We start from the raw sequence: 24,129 nt of genomic DNA on the forward strand, positions 1-24,129 counted from the left end.
GAGCAGCAGGGACAGAATCTGGCGCCCCAACCGGGACTAGAACCCGGGGTGCTGGCGCTGCAGGCAGAGAATTAGCCCATTGAGCTGCAGCGCCGGCCGTAGCTGTCCACTTTTCATTGGGTTCTGCTACTTCTCTGCTCCTGCAGTATTGATCCCGTATTACATAAGAGATTTGCAAATATTTTCTTGTTCTGTGTGGTCTTTTTACTCTGTTGGCAGGCTCTTTTCAGGCACATTTGAAATTTTTTGTGAAGTCCACATCCGTCTATTTTTTTCTTTTGCTGCCTGTGCCTTTGGTGTCTTATCCAAGCCCGTGTGGCCAAATCCGACGGCACAGCTCCTGCCCTATCTTTTCTTTTCTTCTAAAAGTTTTTTTTTTTTTTTTTAATTTAATTGAAAGTCAGAATTAGAGGGCGGGGGGAGGGGAAAGAGGGAGGGAGGTCCTCCCCAAATGGCCGAAACGGTTGGAGCTGGGAAGACTGGTTTAAAGCCAGGAGCTTCCTCCAGGAGGTCTCCCACGGGGGTGCAGGGGCCCACGCACTTGAGCCATCCTCCACTACTTTCCCAGGCGAAGTGGAGCAGCCAGGACTCGAACCAGTACCCACATGGGATGCCAGCCCTGCAGATGGCTGCTCTACCCACTATGCCACAGCGCTGGCCCCTCTTCTAGTTTTGTCTCAGGCGTTTTAAGTCTTTATTTTGTGCATGGTGTTGGATAAGGATCAAGTCAATCACTTTGCTGTCAATGCCAAGTCGTCCTCGGATCCGCTGCTGGCAAATGTCTTCTCCATTGAATGGCCTTGATGTTATCATCAAACATCAGACCTCATGTGACAGGTTCAATTTCAGACTCTATACACTTCATACCAGCACCACACAGTTCTGATGGCTGCAACTCTGTATTGTCTTTATTTTAAGATTTATTTTATTTGAGAGAGAGAGTTACAGAGAGAGGCAGAGACAGAGAGAGAGGTCTTCATCCGCTGGTTCACTCCCCAGATGGCCACAACGGCCGGAGCTGGGCTGATCTGAAGCCAGGAGCTTCCTCCTGGTCTCCCACGTGGGTGCAGGGGCCCAAGCACTTGGGCCATCCTCCACTGCCTTCCCAGGCCACAGCAGAGAGCGGGATGGGAAGTGGAGCAGCTGGGACTTGAACTGGTGCCCGTAAGGGATGCCGGCACCGCAGGAGGATTAACCCACTACACCACAGCGCGGGCCCCGGGAAGATCTGTCTCTCTCTCTCTGCCTCTAACTCTTTCAAATCAACCAATCAATCCTGTACTAAGTTTGAAATCTGCAAGCGTGAGTCTTCCGATCCTGGTTTTCCTGTCCCGCTCAGCATGATTCTGCCTATTCAGGACCTTCAGAGACGCCGTAGGAACGTCAGGGTGTTTTGCTATTTCTGCAGTGACTGGGGTTCCAGCAGGGGTCATGCTGCAGCCGTGGGACGCCGTGGCCCCGTCAAGGCTTTAGGCACTGGGCGGCGTCTTGGATTTCTGCCACAGCGTTGGCAGTTCCCGTTGGGACAGCGGTGAACACCACGCTCACGTCTCTGCTTCTCTCCCCCGGGCCTGCGGGGCGCCTCTGCCAAGAGCCACGGGAACGTGGCCCTGACCCTGACGGGCAGGAACGTGGCCCTGACCCTGACGGGCAGGTGCCGTCCCTCCCAGGCCACTGGGTGCTCTCAGCTGGTTTTATTAATTTACGCAGGAGGGGGAGGGAGCGGCCAACCCACAGGAGGGAGTTAGAGGAGGAAGGAGGGAGGGAACTTCGTAACTTGGGTGACCTCCGGGCAGGCCTGCACCCGGCAGTTCTCAGCCAATGAGCCAGGGGAGGGACCTGCGCCCCGCTGACTGCTCACCACACCCCCACACGGCACTGGCTCCGTCTCCTGAGGGGACAGGTGAGGGTATTGCGTGGGTGATGAGGCCATGCCGCCTCAGCCTTCCTGGGACACGAGACACTGCAGGCACGAGGCCTGCAACACTGGATCTTTACAGATGAACTCGGCTCACAGGGAGGGCTTGGGCTTGACCCCAGATGAGACAAGTCCTGGTCCTGGGCAGCACTGGACAAACGCACGCTCCGCCCCCACCAAGGTCAAAGTCCACCGCCCATTCCACGCCCAACTCAGCCTCTCCCGCTGGGAGAGGGGGCTCCCTGCTCACAGAGGGCCTCAAACAGCTCACAAAAATGGGATTAAAGCTGTTTATTTTGGTGCAATTTTGAAATTCACAAATCTTTTTTGCTTTTATATATATATATATATTTTTGACAGGCAGAGTGGACAGTGAGAGAGACAGAGAGAAAGGTCTTCCTTTGCCATTGGTTCACCCTCCAATGGCCGCCGCGGCCGGCGCACCACGCTGATCCGATGGCAGGAGCCAGGAGCCAGGTGCTTTTCCTGGTCTCCCATGGGGTGCAGGGCCCAAGCACCTGGGCCATCCTCCACTGCACTCCCGGGCCACAGCAGAGAGCTGGCCTGGAAGAGGGGCAACTGGGACAGAATCCAGCGCCCCGACCGGGACTAGAACCCGGGGTGCCGGCGCCGCTAGGCGGAGGATTAGCTTAGTGAGCCGTGGCGCCGGCCTGCTTTTATATTTTTGATAACACTTTTTAAACAATGTGGTACTTTTTAAAGATTTATTTACTTATTTGAAGGGCAGAGTTACAAAGAGGCGGAGGGGGAGGGAGGGGGAAGGGGTGGGGGAAGAAGGGAGGGAGAGAGAGGGATAGAGGAGAGAGGAGAGAGAGAGGAGACAGAGAGGGGGAGGGAGGGCGGGAGAGTCTTCCATCTGATGCTTCACTCCCCAAATGTCACAGCAGCTGGAGATGGGCCGATCCGAGCCAGGAGCCAGGAGCTCCCTCCCGGTCTCCCACGTGGGTGCAGGGCCCAGCACTTGGGCCATGTTCCTCTGCTTTCCCTGGCCCCAGCAGAGAGGCGGTTTCGGAAGAGGAGCAGCCGGGACTAGCACCGGCACCCACAGGCAATGCCGGCCCTGCAGGCGGTGGCTCCACCCGCTGGGCGCAGCGCCTGCTCTTCCTACCTGCACTTCTAGGAGCAGGACTCCTGCAGCGAGTCCCCTTCTCCGTGAACGCAGAGCAGAGGCAGAGCGGAGACAGCTTCGGGGCCCTCACTCCAGACCGGGAACTGGCTGGGCTGGGAACTCCATCCACAGCCAGGAGCCGGCTTGACCCAGGCACCCCCCCCGGGGGGCGGGGCAAGCACCCACCCTCCTTAAAGAAACTTAAAACACAAGACTGACTGGTTTGGAAAGTGGAGAAGCAGAGATCGTCCACTCCCCCAGAGGACAGCGGCAGTCGGCCCCGGGGCTCCTCGCGGGCCTGCAGGGCATCATCTGTGTGACGGAACCGGTCTAACCGTGCACATTACCTCCCGCCTTTTATTTGCATTCTAAAAAGTGCATAAATTCCGCCTGCGCCGCCGGCACACCGGGTTCTAGTCCCGGTCGCCCCTCTTCCAGGCCAGCTCTCTGCTGTGGCCAGGGAGTGCAGTGGAGGATGGCCCAAGTGCTTGGGCCCTGCACCCCATGGAAGACCAGGAGAAGCACCTGGCTCCTGGCTTCGGATCAGTGCGGTGCACTGGCTGCGGCAGCCATTGGAGGGTGAACCAACGGAAAAAAAGGAAGACCTTTCTCTCTGTCCACTTTGTCAAAAAAAAAAATTAAAAATAAAAAAAATAAAGTGCATAAATTACACCAATAAAACCCTAGGTTTTCTAGCTTATTTAAGGAAGGGGATAGCCGGTGGGGGAGACTGTCTCTCCCACCATGGACACCCACCAGGCCAGAGGCGCAGGCAGACAGGAACTCGGTCCAGGCCTCTCACAGGGGAGGCAGAGACCACAGGGCGCTGGAGCAGCAGGAAGCAGACCAGGAGCTGGGGCCGGGACTGACCCCGGGCACCGGTACGGCACGCTGGCGTCACAAGCAGGGAGTGGGAGAGGCCCTTGCCCCCGCCGGCTGCCCCTTTCTGCCACCCCCACAAAGGAAGCCCGTGCGGCTCTCCACCAGCAGTGCCCGGGGCCGCCACGCACCGCCCCCTCGGCCCCGGTCCTTCTGCCGCGTCCACCTGTGGCCACACGCGTGCTCTTCAGAGCTGCTGGGCCGTGAGGCAGGCGCGACCCTCAAGGAAGCACGAAGCTGCTGGGGACAGCGTGGCAGGCGGCCTCTTTCCCGGGCCGGACGGGCGCTGGACCGTGAGCCGCGTCGCGCCGGACTTGAACCTGCAGCCCCTTAGGATGCACGGTGCCCGCCGGCCGCGCCTCTCCTTCCCGCTCACTCCCGACGTGGGTCCTGCCACCTGCCGGGTGCCCACTCCTCGCCTGCTATTGCGAACAGCAGGGAGACTTCCTGAGTCCTGCTTCTTCCTGGCTCCCGGGGTCTCTGCTCCGAAGCGTCCCTGTTCACACGGGGTGTCGGTGTCCGCCCCCGACACACGCTCGCGAGGTGAAGTCGGTCACAGCGAACGCGCAGCCGGCACCTGGGACGGTGTTGTCGCCGGCCGCTGGCCGCAGGGCGAGCCCGAGGTGTGGAGAGGCAGGGGAGACACGGCGTCCCACCTGCAGTCGTTACGGACACCTGGGGACCACGACGCGAGTGTCCGCAGGGCTGGGGAGAGCCAGGCGAGCCGGAGGCCCAGAGAGGCCGTGTCCACGCAGGGGCGGGTGCGGAGGCCCCCGCTGCAGAGGGCCAGCACCCCTGCGCCCGTCTGGTTCCTGAGGCCCAAGCAAGGGACAAGGGGTCGCTAGGAACAAAGAACCAGGCTTTATTTCTGCTGTTATTTTTAATACAGGTATTGTATTGTAGACATCTGTCAGTCTCAATTCAGTATGGCTGACTCGGACAAACCCAAGTCTAAACCAGCCGGGGCCGGGGTCGGGGTTGGGGGCGCAGACTCCCACCCTCGGCTGGCCCGACACACGCTGCGAGCAGATCAAACACCACCCTAGGAAGAACCCACCTGGCGCCCTCTCCTTGGCACTGAGTGGCATCCAGGAGGAGATGGCGTGACCGTGGGTGGGAGGGAGACGCCGGCCGGCAGGAGACGAGCGCCACCCGCGCCGGGCTTCCCTGAGGCAGGCGGAAGGGGCCGTCTCCTCTGGCGGCGCCAGTTCCTGAGAACACGAGACAGTCTCTTCCGACACAGGCCCGCCCCGCCGGCTGTCCCAGGGCTTCCCGTGACTCCGCATGCCTGGAGAGCGAGGCTGGCTCGGGACCTCGGGGCTTCCCCACCACTTAGGGTGAGAGTAAACAGGAGATAAGGCAGCAGACATTTGATTCTTTTATTTCCATATGCAATGTGTTGTTTAGGCACGCTGCTCGGGACGCTGTTTCTAAAAAAATTGTTGGCCATTTCTCAGAATCCTTTTGGTGGTAAATACTGGTCAGGAAAACAAATGATGTAAAAATACGTGAATAACTTTCTATTACAGAAAAGAAAAACTGACTTCCATCTAGAAGTGCAGGAGGGGAAGTGAGCCGACCCCCCGACGGCAAGGGGCAGGGGCAGTATTGCTTCAGCTGTCAGAAGGCTGCGACGCGTTGTTACAGACATAGAAAATTATAAATTACACGGAATTAGTATCCATAATCACTATATATATACACAAACCAGCTCTAAAAAATACACTGGTTTAGAGTTTACGAGCGGAAGCCTCACAAGGACAGAGGGACGGGGCATGCTGGGCGCCGGACTCCCGCGCTGCCGTCCGAGTCAGGCCTGCGGCGCCGGGGCCCGGCTCTGGCGGCAGCGCGGGCACGTCCGGGGCCTGGCCGACCGGACCGCGCGGGCTGATCTGCGGGCCGCTCTGCAACGTTCACTGGGGATACGGTTAACTGGGAAATTCTGGTGAATGGGTTAACAGGCAGATGAGCTACCAAAACCAAACCAAACCAAGAAACCCAAATAAACCCAAACCAGAGGCACACACACTCCAGTGTCCTAGTGTCTCACCTGTAGGGGTAATCAGTTCAAGCAAACAAGACTTAACGGGACAGATGGCTTACAGTGCCGCCAGTTACCAACTAAGCTGTAGCAATAAATACCGCATCTACCAACACACTTACATGTTTGATCCGTTTTAAACAATACAGAAAACGATTACCAATCAAAAACTGGTTATAAAAAGAACACCAAATAGTTCTTATTCCAAATCACTTCTGTAAGAACAACCAAAATAACACTTAGAGGGAGCTTCGACTCCACAACTCCTTGCCAACCTGGAAGAAAAACGAGTCCGGAGTTTTGTACAAGTGAAAAATGTATGAAAATCGCCTAATGCTTTGGTCACACTAATAACTGTCAAATAGTTATGTTTCAAATACAATAGATCTGTGTATTCACTTTTATAAAACTATTCTTACAGCCATTTGAACTATAGATTACGACTATTATTCCATGGGCGGCAGGGTCTTATTTCACAGGCTACCCGTCATTTAGAACAATACAATATAAACATACGGAAAAACTCTTGGTATTTGTCAATGTGCAACATTTTACACTTCTGGATTTCTCTGTACAGCGTCTCAAATCTAGAGCGGGAGGTCGCTGGTCCTGATCCCTTGCGGAGGGAGTGCAGCAGTGGGGCGGGCCCCCGGCCCTCCAGGCCCCGGCGCGGGCTCCGCAGTCCTCAGTCAGCAGCGGACGTCGCTCATCATACAGGGCCGTTCACCGACGCGTCCCCCGGCACGCGCGGCTGCTCGGGCCTGGGGAGTGAGACACCGACACCTGAGGGCTGGAACAGCGAGGCGGGGAAGGCGTCTGCCCTCGCTCGGCTGCCGGCAGGGACGCGGCACCACCCCGGGCCGGACCGCGGGTCGCGGACAGCCTGTGCCAGGACCCAGCCGGCCCCGTGGAGGTACAGCAGTGGATTTCAGAAGGGTGCCCCCCAGAGCCCTCCGGAGGACTGGAATCCGCAGAGAATTCTACGTGACACAGGATTCTGCCAGTAGGGAACGGGAGAGGCAGCAATGGCTGCAAACCAGGCGGCTGTGGGGACGCGGCGGGGAGCACACGGGACAGGAGAGGCGGGCAGCGCCCCAGCCCAGCACTGACCCAACGCCAAGTCCCGCCCGCTTGCCCGAATCACCAGCGGGACACGTCAGGTGGTCTTCAAGGCTTTACCAGGAGACCGGGACAACACCACGCTCAGCTACAACCGGACCCCCCCCCACCAGCATTTGAATTCACAACTGGGCTGCCTGCAGTCACCTGACACCGGCTGGCTGCGCCAGAGCGCCCCCAGGCCACTTCCACAAGACGACCCTCCCTACTTGTCCCAGAGACAGAGGCCGGGAGGCCGCGGGCGGGACACAGCAGGCTCCAGCTCTCTCAGCTCTGCCTTCTCCCCAGCGCGGGGTCCCTGGAGAGGCGGTGCAGGGGCGGCGTGGGAGGGGCTGGCCACCAGCCCGCTGGGCTGCAGTTCTAAGCTGCTGCCAATGCGCAGGACCACAGGATCTGGGGTGCCAGGAACGTGGGGACAACGCGGGAGCGTCACCACTGCCACTCCCAACATGCAAGTGCCACTCGGGACACAAATGGGGAGCTGAGCTGGGCTCCGTGGCAAAGCCCCCTGCCCCTTCCTCCCACGTCTCCACCACAGCCAACGCTCCAACAGTTCCCACAAGGCTGTGCACGCCTGCCAAGGCTGCCATCAGACGCAGGCCGCTTCTCTAGCTCCCGAGAGAGGGTGGAAGCAGCGCTGGCTGCGCTGTGAGCAGGCTTCAGCCAGCGAGCGGTGAGTGCCCCCGCTGGCCCCGCTGGGCAGGATGCAGGGAGTGTGGCAGAGCTGCCCGGGCCGGGCCGGACAAAGGACTCCTCTCACGCTGCTTTAAAGAGCACCGTGTGCCTCGAGGAAGGAACAACCGGAGATGCACGGAACCAGGAGCGCGAGTCTGGTCCGGGGCACCCCCTCTTCCGGCACGCGCCCTCCGCGCCACTCGGCTCTGGGAGTGGGGTCTCCACACTTACTCGGGACAAGAGAAATTCTCTGGGGGAAAAACCGGCCACCCACACAGGGGATCATTTCAGAGGGAGAATGTTCTGTTACATACACACAAGGCCTCTGGGCGAGCCCCTCCGCGTGTCTGCTGTGTGTCCGGCAGGGGGCACTGTGGGAGAGCAGGCCTCAAGACCTGCTGCCACCGGGCAGCTGAGTGGTCTTCCAGGCCAATGAGGACCCCAGCCCTGGAGCGGAAAGTACCACCCTTCAACTTAGGGAGGGGGACAAGCCGACCCTCCCATTCCCAGAGATGTCTACACAGCCAGGGATATAAGTGACTCTAGGGCCGGCGCACTGGCCTTGATGTCTGCTGCCCCCACCCCAGTGCTGAGGCCTCCCAACCCCCAGAGACGAGAGCTAACGCCCGAGCGAGGGTGTGGGCGGTCTGAGGACACGGGCCGTTACCTCTGCTCGGGACTACTGCTGGGGGGCCGGGGGCCCGTGCGCTTGGCTTCCGCCGTCTCGGGGCTGTCCTCCGCGTCTTTACACGCAGCGTCTTGCGAGGTAGAGAGTCTGCCTTCCTCACTGCAGGAGAGAGGGAGACGCACGTCGCACGCGAGGAGCAGGGCCTGGGGCCCGGCGGGGCGGGTCACATGCAGATGGCTCTGGTCATGACCGTCACGGTAGCACGGCCCTAGGGCTGAGCATGCTCAGGGGCGGCGAGCACAGTGGGGACACAGACGGGGGCCACACGCGGGGAGCCGGGAGGGGACGTGAGGCAGCTGGAGTCGGAGGGGCGTCCGTGTCACTGTACATACCGATAGGATTTCAACACTCTGAAGCCAAGTGTGCAAAACAGAAAGAGAAATGTACAAGAGTTTCAGAACACTCCAGGAATGAGGAATCGGGGAGAGCTACGTCCCGACTGCACGTGGGCAGGCGGCAGATCGGAGGCTGTCAAAGGAACCTGTTTGAAGGAGGGTCTCTGGTTACAGCATCTGCTGGCGGTGCCAAGCCCCCGTCGGGGGGCCAGCGGGAACGCCCGGGCTGCATCACCCGAGTGCCCCCACGCCACGCAGGCAGTAAAGCAGCAGGAAGGGGGAGGGAAGCGCAGACGCTGTCAGGACAGAGAGCGGCCCCAGGACACAGGACGGCGGGAAGTGCGGCCCCTCACCTCCGCCCGGATGCCCACTTCCGTACCAGGTAGCACATCAGCCCCCGAGGGGAAGCGGTCGGAGCCTGAGTCCCCACCCTGCAGAGTGCGTCCCGACCGGAACCCCGAGCGCCCACTGCACCGAGCAGGGTGTACCGGCAGTGTCGGCGGACCAGCTCTGTGCTCACTTTCGAGGTCTGGGGTGAGAGCAGTCCCAAACCGTTGATAGTCTGATGTATTTTGTGAATGGTACTTAGCTATTATAGTACACTTTTGTTACTCATTACTTCTTTTAAAAAAGATTTATTTATTTATCTGAAAGTCAGAGTTGGAGGAGGACAGACAGACTGACCTTCCATCCACTGGTTCACTCCCCAAACGCTGCACCAGCTGGTCTGAGCCGGCTGCAGCCAGGAGCCAGGAGCTTCCTCCAGGCCTCCCACGTGGCTGGCAAGGGGCCAAGCACTTGGGCCATCTTCTTCTGGTTTCCCAGGTGTATCAGCAGGGAGCTGATTGGAAGTGGAGCAGCCGGGACTCAAACTGGCGCCCACATGGGATGCCAGCACTGCAGGCGGTGGCCTAACCCGCTGCCCCACTGCCTGTTACTGAGTGAGGAAGACTTCTTTAGACTGCTAGCTTTGCTGCTTGCTACTGATATATCTGTATCTGTTGTTTCCCTCTTCTCTGATTTCCTGTTCTTCCCAGGAGTGCCTATACACTTTCACGGCCACGGACATTCTTCCTCAGTCCTTATTTTAAAATGAATACATCTTAGGGCCGGCTGTGGCGTAGCAGGTAAGGCCACCACCTGCAGTGCCGGCATCCCATGTGGGTGCCGGTTCGAGTCCCGGCTGCTCCACTTCCGATCCAGCTCTCTGCTGTGGCCTGGGAAAGCAGTGGACGATGGCCCACGTGCTTGGGCCCCTGCACCCACGTGGGAGACCCAGAGGCGGCTCCTAGCTCCTGACTTCAGAACAGCACAGCTCTGGCTATTGCAGCCAACTGGGGAGTGAACCAGCGGATGAAGACCTCTCTCTGCCTCTGCCTCTCTGTAACTCTTTCAAATAAATAAATAAATCCAGGAGCCAGGAGCTTCTTCTGGGTCTCCCACGTGGGTGTAGGGGCCCAAGCACGTGGGCCATCCTCCACTGCTTTTTGGAGGCCATCAGCAGGGAGCTGGCTATGAAGTGGAGCGGCCAGGACACAAGCTGGTGCCCATATGGGATGCTGGCACTGCAGGCGGCGGCTTCACCCACAATGCCACAGTGCTGACCACTAATCCCTGCTGAGATTCCTGCATGTAGCTCACTGGTAAGTGACGCGAGCTGATCCTGTCCTGTGATCAGCCTTGTTTCTGGAATCCAGATGCCACTGCCTGAGGACAGGCCTTGCAGCGCCGCAGGCTAAGCTGTGGTGCCTGCACGCCTGTCAGAGCCAGCGAAGAGTGTCAGCTGCTCCCTTGGCAATCTCGCCTCCTGCCGACGCACCTGCGAAGGCAGCACAAGACGGCCCAGGTCCTGAGCCCCTGCCACTGATCCGTGGGGTGTGGGAGACCTGGGTGGAGCTCCTGGCTCCAAGCTGTTGCAGGCGTTTGTGGAATGAGCCAGTGGATGGAAGCGCTCTCTCACTTCTCATCCCCATACCTTTGTGTCATGCTGCCTTTTAAATAAGTAAACCTTAAAAATTCATTTGCCTTTTTTTAAGGGCAGATTTTGTATTTTCTACAGCGATTAGCAGCCCGACATGCATGAAGCATCCTGTAGCTAACGCGGCGATGGCCCGGGTGCTGGCGAGGCTGCTGTACCGCGTTTGCTCCGCCCCTCGTGCCCTCTGAAACTGGGTGCTGGCGCCCTGTGTCCATCACGAAAGGGCCCCGCTCTCCTTCCCAGCATCAGTCCCACTGACCGGTGGAAGTGGTCGTCTTCATTTTACAGTGTCTTTAGGGGACTTTAAAAAGTAACTAAAGTCAAATTTGCCAATATTTTCCTTTTCTATCTGGCTTTTTATTGTTAAAAAAAGGCTTACCCCCAAACTGTAAAGATATTTTTAAGTTATCTTCTAAAAGTTGTAGTTCTATCTTTCGTATTTATGGAGAAAATTAGCCTATAAATGACTATTTCATGATTCACTTCCAGTCTCGATACTTCTCATCCTGGCTCCCTGCATTTGCTCTGAGCACCGGCCACTGCTGGCAGAACTCGAACGTGTCGCTGCTGAAGACAAGCCCGGCCGTCGGTTTCCTGCAGACACTCCTGAGTCTCACGTAGTTACTCTGTTCAGAGACCAAAGTCGTGAACAGCTTCAACTCTTATCAAACACCTCCCGCGGTCTGAAGCCTGCGAACTGCCCCTAAGAGCCGCCACCAGTCACTCACTGTGCAGCACCGACGCCACCCTCACGCCTTGCAAGCACACTGCTGGATGTGGTCTGCTGCTTTTAGTCTCGAGTAAATTCCCTCTGCGGGAATCGGCCTGCAGCCAAGGCTTCTGCGTAGTGGCCTCGCGACAGCTGGGAACCAGCCCTTCCCCACCCGTCACGAGAGGGTCATGCAAGGTGCAGGCCTCCTTGCCGTGTGCGAGTGCGGACAAAAGCTTCGTCCTTACTCTCTCAGGCTCTAAGTGTTGAATTCCCACCATGAATCCCGTTTTGACCCTCAGTCTGCAAGCTGGTTTTGTTGTCACTTTGCTGTTGGCACTCTGTCCAGAGACAGCCATCAGCAGGTGACCGAACCTCTGCTTGGGCTGGGCCATGCTCTGCAGCCTCCAGTCAATTAGTTTCTTGTGACCAAAGACTTGTCAATTCTCATAATCCTACCAACCCACTGGTCTTAAAACACAGACGCTCCCTGACTTGCAGCCCAGTGGGATGAGAAGGCAACACAGGGCACTGAGCAAAGCCAGCAGTCCCCTCTGCGGTCTCGGGGCTGACCGGGCGCTATGCTCACTGCCACGGCCCGGAATCTGGGACAGGACTGAAAGACACACCAGCAGTCCAGGAAAAGGTAAGAACCCTGGATTTGAAGTCCCGTTTCTACTGAATGTACACTGCTCCTGCAGCGTCCTAAGTCAGAGGCCTTCTGCAGTCTCTGGGCCAACATGGCCCATCTGTCACATTTGCTGGCGGAGATGTTAGAAGACACCACGCTAGTTTCTGAACACTCGACTGCATTAACTGAAACATTCTCATGTGTGACATTTCTCCCCGAGACCCTCCCAACAGCCACGGCTGACCGGCGCACCCGGCCCGGCTACCTTTTGAAGACCGCGGTCTCCGTCTTGGCGTCCACAGTGAGGCTGAGTGTCTCCTTCATGCCGCCGTTCATCACCGTCTCGGTCACCTTGTCTGTACTTTCTGCATCCTCCTCTCCGTCAGAGCTGGCTTCCATGGCCACGCTGCCTGCCGCTGATGAGAGCAGATGGACGCTAACCCCCAGGAAGCGCCACCTCCTCTGTGCAGACTCCTCTCCCCGGAGAGCGAGGAGGCTGACACGGCCTGCCTGCTGTTCCCAGCCCGGGCTGCCCAGGAATGCCCACCAGACTGGTCACCGGTCTCCTGCATTAGAGGCCTGGGCGCGCCTCAGCCCCAGCACAGCGGCACCCGTGAAGCCTTTCCCAGCAGGTGCAGCCGCTCCCATCTGCCCAAGCCCAGCAAGGCAGGCTGCCGCCTCGCTCCGCCCCACCCACTCGCTTCCTCTGCGTGTCCTTCGATCATTCCCCGGTTCCACAGCAGGAGGCCACGGGGCACAACGGTTAGGGGCCAGCTTCACCACTTCCTTACTGTGGACCGCTGGGCCAGGAAGCTCCTCCATGCCCACCCAAGGGGACGAGTGACTCTTCTGAGAAACACTGGGGATAAAGGAGGCCACCTGTTCCAACGGGCCAACACGGTGGCTCCACTCCTTCCCTAGGCCCCCACCCCATCCTCACCCTTTTCCAATGACTGGCTTCTCTGACCCCTCCATGTACTTCCAATTTCCCATCACGCCCCTTGCTAATCCTCCCCACCCCCAAAGCCTCCACTAACCGGTGCAGAGCAGTTCAGGCCCAATGAAAGGACAGAAGTGAACACCACGGGCAGTCTACAGACACCAATGGCCATGTCACTGGCTCCTAAAGCTGAGAAGACAGCCCCCAGGCTGAGCAGGCCAGACCTAGCCACGCCCTCCGGCCAAGCAAAGTCCTTGAGGTGACTGGGCCCCACCTGGAGTGGCCGTGCCCACCTGACCGTCCCCCGGGTGCTGCAGGAGAAGCCGTTCTCCTTCCTGGCCCCAGCGTCCTGCGTGCACAGTGACGGTGCAGCCAACTCGGACCCTCACTCTTCCAGAATCAACGCGCTGCCTGTGGTTTCGGGGCAGCGGCTCTGCGGCTGTCAGGCTCACTGTCCTGTCTCCCGGCCTGTGGTTTCGGGGCAGCGGCTCTGCGGCTGTCAGGCTCACTGTCCTGTCTCCCGGCTGCTCTGGGCCCCAAGCCCGGGAGCCGAGCCTGTTCTACAGACCGGCTCTGCAACTCACCCTCTGGCTGTGCGGCCAGCGCGGACACACTGGGAGTCAGGGGGTCCAACGTGTCAGTGCTGGTTTCCATCTCCACTGGAGAATTGCTCCTTAAAGAATCTTTGGTGCTTTCAAGAAAAGACGGAGTCCAGATGTCAGCAGCAGGGAACAGCCCTCAGTAAACCATCATTCACAAGCAACACTGTCTGCCGGGAGGAGCACGGGGTCTGAGCACGAGTGGGCGCTGGGGCGGGGCTTCAGAGCAGATCTGGGGCAGGCCTGGCCGGGGACAGTCCTCACTCAGACCTGCAGGCTCCAGGCCCGGCCGGGGACAGTCCTCACTCAGTAACTGCTGATCTACTACTGGGGTTGAGCACTTTACAAAGACCCTTCCTGCCTGGGAGAACTGGCTTCTCAGCCGTGACTGCTTGAATCACTGTGGTGGGTGGGGACACTCCCACTCCCCTGCTGCAGCAGTCCTCGGCCAAGCCCAAAACTGGAACACGGACGGCATTACTAGGAGCAAGTTGCCAACAAGCCAAGGGCACTCACAGAAAATACCACAAGGGACCAGCATCAGGGCACAGCAGGTTAAGCCACACCTGAGATACAGAGTCCCATGTGGGCGCCAGTTCAAGTCCCAGCTGCTCCACCTCCATCTCCATCCAGCTCCCTACAAATGGCCTAGGAAAAGCAGCAGAAGATGGCCCAGTGCTGGGCCCCTGCACCCACGTGGGAGACCTGGAAGAAGCTCCTGGCTCCTGGCTTTGACCTGGCTGAGCCCTGGCCATTGTGGCCATCTGAGGAGTAAACCAGCAGATGGCCAGTTCTAGTCCCGGCTGCTCCACTTCTGATCCAGCTCTCTGCTATGCCCTGGGAAAGCAGTGGAAGATGGCCCAGTCCTTGGGTCCATGCACCCACGTGGGAGACCAGAAGAAGCTCCTGGCTCCTGGCTTCAGATTGGCACAGCTCTGGCCATTGCGGCCAACTGGGGAGTGAACCAGCGGATGGAAGACCTCTCTCTCCCTCCCCCCCCCCCCCGCCTCTCTTCTCTCTGTGTAACTCTTTCAAATAAATAAATCTTTTTTTTTTTTTTAAAAAGGAAGAAATAAAGAAAATAACACGAGGTGGGAACCTGACTGTCTTGTACTGGAGCAAGGCTGATGAAATAATCCCCAATGTTTTGGGGACGTTTTCCACTTGCAAGACAAATCTCACTCACGCCTCCGAACTGTGGTTCCAAGATATGATCACCGCTATGATGCTCTCTGGTGGTCTGAGACGGTAACGAGCCACTCACAACAGGGGTCTCCTACCTCCTGCATCTCCAGCAGTTGTTTATAAACGTTACTCATGAAAACAGGGAAGTCAGCAGTGGCTCAAGCGGGGGGCTGGGGACCATTGTTCAGTAGACAAACACACAGTGTATGAAGCTAAGTCTAACGAGACTGACAGTTTCTGTGCTGACAGATCTGCCCCGCCCTTGACTCACGGCACTGGGCGAGTTACAAGTGGAATGCGAATTCCCGCTCTCTACTGCATTCCAGCTCCGCTCCGCACTGTCCCGCCATGCTGCCCGGAGGCCCTCAGGAATCTCGGCCTCCTCGCGCTCTCTGTCCCCACGGCTCAGAACCAGAAGAGCCCAGAGGTCCTGTCCTGGGACCTCATGGCCAGGTGGCTTCACCTCGTGCCTCCTGGGGGAGGGCAGGGACTGGCTGCGTCTCTGAGGACGCAGGGCTGTCACACTGGCGCCCAGGCTGTCCGTCTCCTTGACGACACCGCGTCTAACCGAGGAGCACAGGACGGTGCCGGCCGCTCCCAGTGGATGGCTCGAAAGCACGCGCGTGCGCTCACCTGAGGGACGACGTGAACTCTGTGAACGACGCCCAGCCCGTCTCTTTCGCTGGCATGGGCTCCTCTGTGCTCCACACGTCAGACCCCACCGAGTCTAAGGGCGCCCCGTGGGTGGTCTCCATTGGGACGTCGAAGTTGGCTGACCAGCTGGCTGCTAGAAGAGGGGGGATTTCACTGGAGCCCCTTGCAGTAGCTTAAGTTCACTGACGGTATTTCCCAAAACAGTCAGGCAAGGACGAGATGAGAGAACTGGGCTGGAAACACAGGCGTGCAGAGGCACACCCACCCAGAGGAGCCGGCAGCCTGCGCGCCTGAGCGACCAGGGCTGTTTCCTGGGCCCCTGCGCTGGGCTCAGCACGGCCACCTCGCCCTGTCTGCAGCCGAGCGCTCTCTGTGCCGTCCTAAGAGCTGCCCTCTCCCTCGAGCTGACTAATCCGCCTGGCCAGGGAGGTCTGTGCAGAGCAGCTCCACGGCACCGTTCTCAGCGCCCTGCTGCTCATCTCCCCACCCCCATCCCTGGCAGCAGGGTCTCGGGCAACTTGTCCACAGTCCCATCACTAGCATGTGGCCCAAGAGCTTGATGGGAACTGAATTACAGAGGAAAGTCTGCTCCCCCTCCTCCCGGGGAGGGGCCCTGGGTCAGAGGCATCCAGTGGAGGCCTGCTGGATGGTCAGGAGGGTCCACTCGGCTCCCAGGTTCTGACAAGATCTGCCCCTGGGTGGGTTAGGCCTCTGAGGCGGGGTGGGAGGGATGGTGTTGTGGCACAGCAGGTGAAGCTGCCACCTGCGACGCCAGCATCCCATGGTTAGCGTCCCAGCTGTCCCGGTTCCAATTCAGCTCCCTGCTTATGCTCTTAGGAGAGCAGCCAAAGATGGTCTAAGTGCTTAGACCCCTGCCACCTAGGGAGAGGCCGGAGGGAGGGCCAGGCTCCGGGATGGAACCAGTGCACAAAAGGTGCCCGTTTCTCCTCTCTGTAATTGTGCCTTTCAAATAAATAAATTAAATCTTAAAAATAAATAAATAAATAAAAAAGGCTTTTCAGGGTACTAGAAGCTGGTCAGGATGGGGGAACCTGGACGGCTCCTTCACACGTCCACTCTGGTGAACTCTCAAGTCTGGCTAGCGTCAACCTTCACGGCGAGCAGTGGACACGCGTCAGGGCTCCACGTCTCAGGTGACCCAGGAAGAGCGTTAAGACTGTTCAAGCTGTCAGTTGCTTGCTCTGGTTTATTCTGTTCATGATTCTAAAAACAGTTTACTTCCTGTCTTCTACGGCCCCGGTCTTTTCCTTCCTACGCCATCGGACGCTCTCTGTAGCCAGAGGAGTGACTGCCAGCATGCAGATTCACGGACCGTCTCCTCGAAGGCAGGGCCAGCTCCTTCCCTCAAGCCTGCTCCCTCACTTACCCTCCAAGAGGGACTCACACGGTGTGCTCCAACCCCACGTGCCCGCAGCCAATACGAACCCCAGCACACCACCAAGCAGGTGGAAGAACACCCAACTCACGTTCGCTCAGGTCCACCTCCATCTTGTCCTCTGTGCCGGCCCCACCGGATTCAAACAAGTCCTGCTTGGCGCCATCCTCCTCTTCAGAGTCTGTGCTCTCCTCACTGTCTGTGCTCCCCGAACTGGGAAGAAGGACCAACACAGTTAATGCTGCTTTCCCACTAGTAAGTGCAGAATGCTCTACAGGTGACCCAGCAACAGAAAATCCCACTGCACTTTACCCGCACGGCGTGGCCTGTGTGTGCTGCCTAACCGTTAAGGCAAGTCACAAAAGTAGACAGCTGAGGCTGGTGCCGCAGCTCACTAGGCTAATCCTCCGCCTGCGGCGCTGGAACACCAGGTTCTAGTCCCGGTCGGGGCGCCGGATTCTGTCCCGGTTGCCCCTCTTCCAGGCCAGCTCTCTGCTGTGGCCCAGGAGTGCAGTGGAGTATGGCCCAGGTGCTTGGGCCCTGCACCCATGGGAGACCAGGAGAAGCACCTGGCTCCTGCCTTTGGATCAGTACAGCTCCGGCCGTAGCGGCCATCTGGGGGGTAAAGCAATGGAAGGAAGACCTTTCTCTCTGTCTCTCTCTCACTGTTCACTCTGCCGGCCACAAAAAAAAAAAAAAGTGGACAGCGGAACTACTGTCCTAACGGCAGCCGTCGCCCAGGGCGCTGTGGACCATACAGGGTTCATCAGTGCTTTCCTCCAGACCAGAACGAGGGCAGCGTCTCCTCACAGCTTCTCTGCCACCCGCGTGTCTGTTTTCCTGAGCGCCTTTCCCCACTGCTGGCGCATTTTAAGAACCAGGCTGCCATTTCTGAGTAGAGACTTCTGAACTCTCCCACGACTCCTGTATCAGATGTGATCAGCAAATCCTTCTCTCCAGGTGCTGTCTGTCTTCATTCTCAACAGCACTGAAGAGAAGGTTCACATTCTGGTTAAGTGCACTAAAATCTCTCCTGGATGTACATGTGTTTGGGGACGTGTCCACGGAATGCTGCCTAACCCAGGTTACGACTGCTTCCTCGCCCGACTCCTGCAGTTTCACATTCTGCATGCTGCGTGCAGGCGGAGGTGTGGCCTGAGGCCCTCTGTCAGGCATGGGCGAGCAGCCGCCCAGCTCCGCGGCCAGAAAGCCCGGCCGTTCTCCACGGCATTGCCTTTGCCTCTCAGGAACGTCGGCTGTCCACGTGGGCACCCTGCCCATCCTCCAGTCCTGCAGTTCTTCACGCACATGGACTTGGCTACTCCAGGTCCTTGGCACTTTTTGTACTTGTATGAATCAACTTGTTAAAGAGTTCCAAAAAGCCTATTAGGATTTCTTTAAAAATTTATTTATTTATTTGAAAGGCAGAGTTACAGCCTCACACACGTTGTTACATTTATCCCTACATGTTTAATGTTTTTGATGCAACTTTGAATATTATTTAGTAATTTCATTTCCAACTGCTTGTTGCAGAATACAGAAATGCAATTATACTGATTTTGTATCATTCAGCCTTGCTAACCTGACTTTAATTATTCAGGGAGTCTTTTTGGAGGTTACATCTATACATACAGTTTTACTTCTTTACATATAAATTAGATTTTCCCCCCAAAACATTGGCTATTTTTTAAATTTATTTATTTGAGAGGAAAAATTACAGAGGTCCTCCATCTGCTAGTTCACTCCCTAAACTGCCGAAGCTGGGCCAAGTTGAGGCCAGGAGCCAGGAGCTTCATTCAGATCTCCCATGCGGGTGCAGGGACCCAAACACTTGGGCCATTTTCCTCTGCTTTCCCAGGCCATCAGCAGGAAGCTGGATTGGAAGAGGGGCAGCCGGGAAACAAACTGGCGCCCACACAGGACGCTGGTGCTGCAGGAGGCGGCTTAGTGCAGCATGCCGCTGTGCCAGCCCCGTTTTCTTTTTAAATAGCCTCTAGTACTGTCCTAAAAAAGCGGCGTGAGCAGACACCCTGGCTTGTTCCTGGTTTTAGCGGAAATTATTCAGTCTTCTGTTAAGAATGATGTAGCCATTAAAGTATTTTGTAGATGCCTTAACTGGCTGAAGAAATTCCCTTCTATTCTTCATGTGCTCCGTTTCATATTTTGAAACCAGAAATGGATGTTGGACTTGGCTGCTGCCTGGTTATGAGGTATGATTGTTGTAGCCGACTTGCTCAAACGTTTAAAGATGTTTCTGTGGGTGTGCACTTGAGAACCCTTAGCCAGCTCTCTTGTTTCACAACGTTCGCTGTGGCTATCGGGCTAACCGATGCAGACTCTGATTAGATGGGTGATGTGTCCTCCTTTTTAGTCCTCTAAGGGTCTGCACCTGCTCCTGAAACACGGCCGGGTTTCTTCAGGTCACCTGAGCTCCACTGGCAGAGTTGTTCATCATTCCATTGTCCTTTTCATCTTCTTTTTATTTATTGGAAACTCAGTTCCAAGGTAAGAGAGAGAGATTGATCTTCCATCTGCTGGTTCATCCCCCAGATGGCCACAATGGCCAGGCCAACGTCAGAAGCCAGGAGCTTCATTTGAGTCTCTGATGGGTGGCAGAGGCCCAGGGACTTGGGCCTTCTTCTGCTACTTTCCCAGGCCATTAGCACGGAGCTGGATTGGAAGTGGAGCAGCTGAGACTTGAACCAGGGCCCATATGGGATGCCAGCGTCGTGGATGGCAGCAGCTTTATCTGCTACGCCACAATGACAGCCCTCTTTTTAATATCTGTAGAATCTATTGTGATGTCATCTATCTACTGCTTTTTTTTTTTTTTTACAGGCAGAGTGGACAGTCAGAGAGAGACAGAGAGAAAGGTCTTCCTTTGCCATTGGTTCACCCTCCAATGGCCGCCACGGCTGGCGCACCACACTGATCTGAAGGCAGGAGCCAGGTGCCTCTCCTGGTCTCCCATGGGGTGCAGGGCCCAAGCACTTGGGCCATCCTCCACTGCACACCCCGGCCATAGCAGAGAGCTGACCTGGAAGAGGGGCAACCGGGACAGAATCCGGTGCCCTGACTGGGACTAGAACCCAGTGTGCCGGCGCCGCTAGGCGGAGGATTAGCCTGTTGAGCCGCGGCACCAGCTCTATCTACTGCTGATGTTAGAAATTTCTGGCTTGGGATTTACTAACTCTATGGATCTCCTCAAAGAATACTTTTGGGGCCGGCAGTGAGGCACAGTGGGATATAAGCTGCTGTCTGCAGTGCCAGCATCCCATATGGGTGCTAGTTCTAGTCTCGGTCACTCTGCTTGCAATCCAGCGCCCTGCTAATGTGCCTAAGGAAAGCAGCAGAGGCTGGCCCAGGTCCTTGGGCCCCTGCACCCACATGGGAGATCTGGCAGAAGCTCCCGGCTCCAGGTCTCAGCCTGGCCCAGCCTTGGCCGTTGTGGCCATTTGGGGAGTGAATCAGTGGATAGATCTTTCTGTCTCTCCTCTCTCTTTGTAACTCTTTTCAAATAAATAAATCTCTAAAAAAATGCTTTTGGTTTCCCCCTTTTTTTTACATTTCATTGACCTTCACTATAATATTTATTATTTAGTTCTGCTCATCTGGATTCAATTCCTTTATCTAATTTAAATCAAAGCCAAGGTCAATGACCTGAGCTACATCATCTAATACAGCCAGTCAGCATGGAAAACAACTCTAAAGTGCTGCTCCAATGGCACTCCTGATGTGGCAGGTTTCCATATTCTTTCAGTTTAGAATCTGTGGGATCATCTTGACTTCTTTGAGCCTTGTGTTATTTAGTTCCCAACCACCTGCGGATTTCTAACTCCCTTCCATTTGGTCAGCCTTGCTGTGCAGCCTGGACACGGTCAGGTCCCTGCAGGGGGTGCACTCTGGTGCTCTGCAGGTGTGAGGGTGGGGCAGTCAGGGGACGGCATTCCTGCAGTGTTCCTGAGTTTGTGACCTCATCGACCCCTCAGACAGGAGTGCTGGGACGCCTGTCCCCGCGGATCTGTCCCCTTCCCTTGCAGCTCTTGTCCGTGTTCTGGGGCGCAGACTCGTGCAGCTACATGGCCTCTTCATCTTTACGGGGTCCTCCTTCTCCCTAGAATCCACTTTGAAGTGAACGCAGACCTCTCGGCTTTTCTTTTTATTAGTTACCACAGTATATTTTTTCCTTTTGACCTGTTTGCATCCTTAAATTGTTTCTTATAGACAGTGTATAGTCAGGTCTCATTTCTTCTTTTTCAGAAACCCTGCCAGCCTCTGCCTTTTGATTAAAAAAAAATTATTAATTTGAAAGACAGAGTGACAGAGACAGAGATCTTCCACCCGCTGGTTCACTCCCCAAATGCCTGGGCCAGGACAAAACCGGGCGCCAGAAATGCCACCGGGGTCTCCCGTGGGTAGCAGGGCCGGAGCACGTGGGCCCTGTGTGCTGCCTTGCCGGGCCATCAGCAAGGACCTGGACGTGACGTGAAGCAGCGCAGACCTGTCCCGGCCCTGCGACATGGGAGGCCGGGGATCTGATGACCACAGCACAACTCTGCGCCTGATCCCGGCCTTCACAACGGTGCCTGGTGCACCCGCTTAACCCAGTTGGTCCTCTAGATCAGTCTGATTGATCATCTCGCTGTGGTCTCAGGCCCTTTGTTCCTTTCTGAGTTTTTATGATTTTATTTCCCTTATTGGCAAAATAACTCATTTTTCTGACGTCTGGAAGGTTTAGTTTATCAGTTTCTCTTCAAGTTATGTTATGGCCCCAAACCAGAGACAACCCAAGTGTGCACAAGAGAAAAACGACCAAATCAGAGAGTGGACCACCACTCAGCAACACGAAGTGAGGAGCTACTGATCCAAGGGTGACGTGGACGGCCGAGGAGAGCACCAGACAGAACAACCGGCTAAGCCTCCGCTGTGGTGCCGGCAGCCCGTGGGTACTGGGGTTTGAGTCTCAGCTGCTCCTCTTCCGATCAGCTCTCTGCTGTGGACAGCAGTGGAAGATGGCCCAAGTGCTTGGGCCCCTGCACCCACGTGAGAGACCTACCTGGAAGAAGCTCCTGGCTCCTGGCTTCAGATCAGCCCAGCTCCGGCCATTGTGGCCAACTGGGGAGTGAACCAGTGATGAAAGACCTCTCTCTGTCTGTAACTCTAACTCTCAAATAAATAAATAAAATCTTTAAAAAATAACCATGCAGGGCCGGCGCCGTGGCTCAATAGGCTAATCCTCCACCTTGCGGCGCCGGCACACCGGGTTCTAGTCCCGGTCAGGGCGCCGGATTCTGTCCCGGTTGCCCCTCTTCCAGGCCAGCTCTCTGCTATGGCCAGGGAGTGCAGTGGAGGATGGCCCAGGTGCTTGGGCCCTGCACCCCATGGGAGACCAGGAAAAGCACCTGGCTCCTGGCTCCTGCCATCGGATCAGCGCGGTGCGCCGGCTGCAGCGGCGGCCATTGGAGGGTGAACCAACGGCAAAAGGAAGACCTTTCTCTCTCTGTCTCTCTATCTCACTGTCCACTCTGCCTGTCAAAAATAAAAAAAAAATAAAAAAAAAAAAAATAACCATGCAATGCATACTTCCATTTACATAAACTCTAGAATAAACAAACTAGTTGAAAAAGCAAAACAAAGATGGTGGGACAGCAGGAAGGACAAGGCTACTGAAGGGTGTGAGGAAATGTGGAGGTGATGGCTAAGCCCGATTCTGACAGCGAAGGTGGTTTCACCAACGCACACACGCACATTAAACTCACTGCCCATCAGAACTGCCCTGTGTCCTGCCAGGCACGCAGCGCCCCATGCCACGGCCTCCCCTACTCTCTGTGCTTTCTACCCGTGGTGCTCTCAGAGGTCCACTGCACAAGGCCAGGCTGCCTCCAGAGAAACGGCAGTTGGCAAGGCCCACTCATGGAGTCCACTCGACACAGGGACCTGTCTCAGAGCACATGGTGAGAAACAAGTCTGACTGTGCTTTATCTTTTATTTTTTTTTTTAAAGATTATTTTATTTATTTGAAAGGCAAAGTTACAGAGAGAGGTAGAGCCAGAGAGAAATGAGTTTCATTCTGCTGGTTTACTCCCCAAATGACCGCAAAGGCCAAAGCTGAGCTGATCCGAAGCCAGGAACCAGGAGCTTCTTCCAGGTAGGTCTCCCATGTGGGTGCAGGGGCTCAAGGACCTGGGCCATCTTCCACTGCTTTCCCAGGCCACAGCAGGGAGCTGGATGGGAAGTGGAGCAGCTGGGACTCGAACTGGCTCCCATATGGGATGCCCGTGCTGCAGGCTGGGCCTTTAACCTGCTGTGCCACAGCGCCAGCCCCTGGGCTTTATCTTTTAAAAAAGAAAAACCTTCACGCAGATCCTTGTCTCTTGCTGTCTGGCCCTGGAGTTGCGGCAGCTGTGCTGTGACTACAAGGCAAGGAAGCCCCCGCAGAACAGGGTACGCGTGAAAGCAGCCAGGTGTGCCGATCTTGCTGCCTCCCCTTAGCAGCGACATGGACACAGCCGTCTCCTCACTAGGCCGCTGCTCAGTCTTCCCCAGCCCTCGGCAACAGCACAGCTGAGAGAGGCCACTCAGCTGCCCACAGCAGCACTGCAAGAGGCATGGAGGGGCCTGGGGGGGGGGAAGGAGCTCAGCTCCCACCACCTGCCCTCTGGGCCCCTCTTAGTTCTATGCCGCATGAATGCTCACCAAAGATAAATGAAATAAAAACAGAAGTTCACCTGCTATGCAAATCCTCCTTCCCTCTGGTAATGAATACTTATGTGACAGGAACTTACTGCGGACAACTTACTGCAGCTCGTGTGGTTAGAGAGGTTAAAAAGAAACACCGGACTGACCCAGGTGGCTGCCTTAGCTAGTGCCCGGTGAGGGACAGGTCGAAGGCACTCTGTGGTCACACATGTCATGGACGCTGTCTGAACAGCTCTCCAGACCACTCGGGCCATCAGGCACCAACTCCCAGCCGGCAGCAGGGCGCTTCTGGATGCTGGGTCAGACGCCCGGGTCTGGTGGTGACAATGCCCACCTCCTGTCACTCGCTTCAGGGTCGGACAGAAAGGACAGCTCGGAGGGACCCCCACCTGGACCGTCTCTGGGATTCCGGTGTGAACGCAATGTGCTTTTCCTCCCAGATGTCCTCCTCGTCCGAGCCGCCATCATCAAACTGCTGTATCCTCTCCTTGCAGCATGCCTCAAACAGGGCCGCGTTGCCCTAGACGAAGGCACGGCAGAGAACAGGCAGAGGT

At 56.6% G+C, this 24,129-nt stretch overlaps 1 protein-coding gene across 35 annotated transcripts in view; it reads right to left on the bottom strand.

Annotated features, from left to right (window-relative positions):
• Positions 1-4,764: 4,764 nt before the first annotated feature.
• PPP6R3 (protein phosphatase 6 regulatory subunit 3) overlaps positions 4,765-24,129 on the bottom strand; it is a 134,734-nt gene continuing 115,369 nt past the window's right edge. For 6 of the 35 annotated variants that reach the window (XM_070062610.2, XM_070063151.2, XM_070063731.2 and 3 more), the window contains 8 exons: positions 23,965-24,095; positions 16,968-17,089; positions 15,460-15,613; positions 13,627-13,733; positions 12,368-12,518; positions 8,782-8,799; positions 8,429-8,548; positions 7,961-8,208 (listed from right to left, as the gene is read on the bottom strand). In XM_070062610.2, coding sequence (XP_069918711.2) covers positions 8,049-8,208; positions 8,429-8,548; positions 8,782-8,799; positions 12,368-12,518; positions 13,627-13,733; positions 15,460-15,613; positions 16,968-17,089; positions 23,965-24,095 — 963 coding nt within the window. In that variant the 3' untranslated portion in view covers positions 7,961-8,048. Of the gene's footprint in view, positions 6,729-7,958; positions 8,209-8,428; positions 8,549-8,781; positions 8,800-12,367; positions 12,519-13,626; positions 13,734-15,459; positions 15,614-16,967; positions 17,090-23,964; positions 24,096-24,129 lie in introns of those variants that run through there. The other 29 variants (XM_070063713.2, XM_070063654.2, XM_070063400.2 and 26 more) reach the window with 10 other exon arrangements.

The sequence above is a fragment of the Oryctolagus cuniculus genome, chromosome 1 (genome assembly GCF_051225735.1).
Source record: "Oryctolagus cuniculus isolate XC-2025 breed Fujian yellow rabbit chromosome 1, ASM5122573v1, whole genome shotgun sequence".
Classification (NCBI taxonomy): domain Eukaryota; kingdom Metazoa; phylum Chordata; class Mammalia; order Lagomorpha; family Leporidae; genus Oryctolagus; species Oryctolagus cuniculus.